We start from the raw sequence: 2571 nt of genomic DNA, 5'->3' as shown, positions 1-2571 counted from the left end.
GGTCTCCTGGATGGCTATTCTCAGCAACCAGGAATCGTTCATTTCGATGGATTTTGGTTGGGGACGATGATGTAGCTGCTAATCATATCCTTGGACGGTCTTTTTGGCAACCAGGAGATAGCTTTCTCGACGGTGCCTGCTTCACGTGCGATTAGCAGTCTGAGTCCAACTTTGGGATTTCAAACTACTTTTTGGTTGGCTGTTCCTTAACCAACAGTTTTTCATTTTGTTCTATTTACATTGTCTTAAGGGGGTATAGGTCTTTGGTTATTCTCAGTTTTTTATCTGAGTTTAGCCTTTTTTGTTATACCTTACTTGTAACTTTCTTACATAGTAATATATGGGCTTCTTGCCCCATTTTCCCCAAAAAAAAAAAATTCAATGTTTTCCAAAAATTACAAATCATAGGCCCTTAGATATTTTCTCTAGCGTGTATCAGAATGACAACAAACAAAGAACAAACAATAATACAACGCTTTATGTCTACTCAAACATAAACAACTGGAAGATAAGAAGCAGCCCCAACCAACCTCATGGATTGGAATTAAGATCCGTGTCAGATATGTGTCACACACGAGCAAGGACGGTCGTCGGACCTCCAGTTGAAGCGCCTCCGCCAAGGAACGACAAGAATCCCGTCGCTGCGCCGCCTGGCATCTGGTCATCAAGGAAAAGATCATCAGGCACGCGGAATGCTCCATGAGCGGCTACGAGTGCGACGCCAATCATAAATGCAGAGATTATGAGAGATCCAACAGAGGTGAGGAAGACTACGAAGACGGTTATGCCAGTTAGACCAAGTAGGGTTTCACGATCGGAAAAGCTGCGGCCAAAGAGGACGAGCGGTGGATCAGAGGGACGGAAGAGATAAAGAAAGCACCACGATGCAAGCAGTCCCAGGAGGATGACAAGGGAGGCAGGATGTGTGATGAGGGAGAGGACGAGGACGGCGGCGATTAGGGCAAGGTAATTGACGCGGAAGTAGGCGAAATTCTTACGAACGCGGGAGTTTGCATCGGAGAGAGACTCCGGGCGGGAGAATGCCGATAGATCAACGAGCTCTGACCAGGGGCGGCGATCTGACAGGGAACGGCGGACGGATTCTTGAAGGCGGGAAAGGAAGAGGCGGAAAGCTGGGGTCGTCACCGGAGCTGCAGACTGTGCAGTGGCGGATCCATCGACGTTAGAACTGACCCCCGTGGCCGGCTGGGAATTGGAGATCGGAAGGATCGCCGGCGACGCTGAGGAGGCCATGAGGGGAAGGAGAAAGGGAATAGATCTCGCGGTTTCTTCGGGAGAGGAATGGAAGATGTATCGTTTCTTTTCCGAATTTATACAGTGCCAAACGCACCATTGAAATCAAACTAAAATAAATAAAAAATAATAATAAAAAAAATCTAAAATCCAACATAAAAATTTCAGGAAAATAGATGTATATCAACAAATTTTATTAACAATTAAATAGGAAGCAATTGCCTTTTATTACAATTTTAAATAATATAAACAAATAATAACTAATTATAAAATTTTTAATTTTATTATAAATTTAAAATAATTGTAGTTCTGATAAATTAGTATTAAATATAAAGAGTAAGTTATGAACCACACTAATTAATATCATCTTAATTGTTGGTTTTGGATCATATTTTTTATCATTTTTTTTAAATTATGATATATTATGAACATACCATGATTCAAATCAAATAAAATTTATTTATTTATAAAATAATTCTCTTGAACAAGAAGAACATAATAAATATTCAAAATTTTTATTTTCTTATTGCGATACTTTTGTCCGTATAGTCAAATTTTAAGAGATTTCTAAGGAAGCACAAATGTTTCCTTAGTGTAGGTAGAGAAGAGAATAATGGTTGGTTGAAATTTCTAGCTAAGAAGCATGATAGGGCTATGAAATCTTGGTATTATTCATTAATTGTCATCTTGATAAACCAAATTTTCTTACATATTTGTGCATCATTATTAAAGGCAAAATAAGATACAAAGATGTTAAAGGGAGAGGAGGGGCCACTTCTAAGGAATACTTAACATATTAATGGTAAGTCTGGCATGCTTACACCTAAAATATAATGAAATTTAAATTTTGACTTATCATATTCTGGTAGCTTAATCTCATTTCTTTGTTAGAAGTATCAAGTATGGTTGTTTTTCATCAGCTCACTTTTAAAATCATTAATATATTATGATGCCCACCTTCTAGGTTGCCCCATCCTGTATTTTATCAATTGAACGGCCAAGTTGCATGTCATATATCGCCCGACTTCTGACATACTCTATACAATATTTAACAAAGACCAATATATAAAGGCACTGAATATTTATATATGTCTAGCACACACTTTTTAAGCCATCTATTATTTCATCTTAGCAAGAGATCAATCAAGCAACATCCTCAATTAGTTAGCTTTCAACATCCCATTATTTATTATCCACCAACAAACAATGCCTGATGTTAGCCTTATAGGTCACCTAATCTTTAATATTGTAGAAGAATAACTAAGTTGGTCATCATCCATCACATGGCTTATGACATCCCTCATTCTACCGTTCTCA

At 38.2% G+C, this 2571-nt stretch overlaps 1 protein-coding gene across 1 annotated transcript; it reads right to left on the bottom strand.

Moving 5' to 3' along the window:
• Nucleotides 1–374: 374 nt before the first annotated feature.
• Nucleotides 375–1317, bottom strand: LOC110102332 (PRA1 family protein B2-like). Its single transcript, XM_020830638.1, has one exon. The coding sequence runs from the start codon at nucleotides 1252–1254 to the stop codon at nucleotides 568–570; it is 687 nt and encodes a 228-aa protein (XP_020686297.1). The 5' UTR covers nucleotides 1255–1317; the 3' UTR covers nucleotides 375–567.
• Nucleotides 1318–2571: the final 1254 nt, after the last annotated feature.

The sequence above is a fragment of the Dendrobium catenatum genome, unplaced genomic scaffold (assembly GCF_001605985.2).
Source record: "Dendrobium catenatum unplaced genomic scaffold, ASM160598v2 fragScaff_scaffold_733, whole genome shotgun sequence".
Classification (NCBI taxonomy): Eukaryota; Viridiplantae; Streptophyta; class Magnoliopsida; order Asparagales; family Orchidaceae; genus Dendrobium; species Dendrobium catenatum.
Note: the sequence above shows the minus strand (reverse complement) of the source record. Positions and strands in the feature narration are given on the sequence as shown.

Coding starts and splice junctions, on each gene's coding strand:
- LOC110102332 (XM_020830638.1), bottom strand. CDS start 1,254: ATGGCCTCCTCAGCGTCGCCGGCGATCCTTCCGATCTCCAATTCCCAG.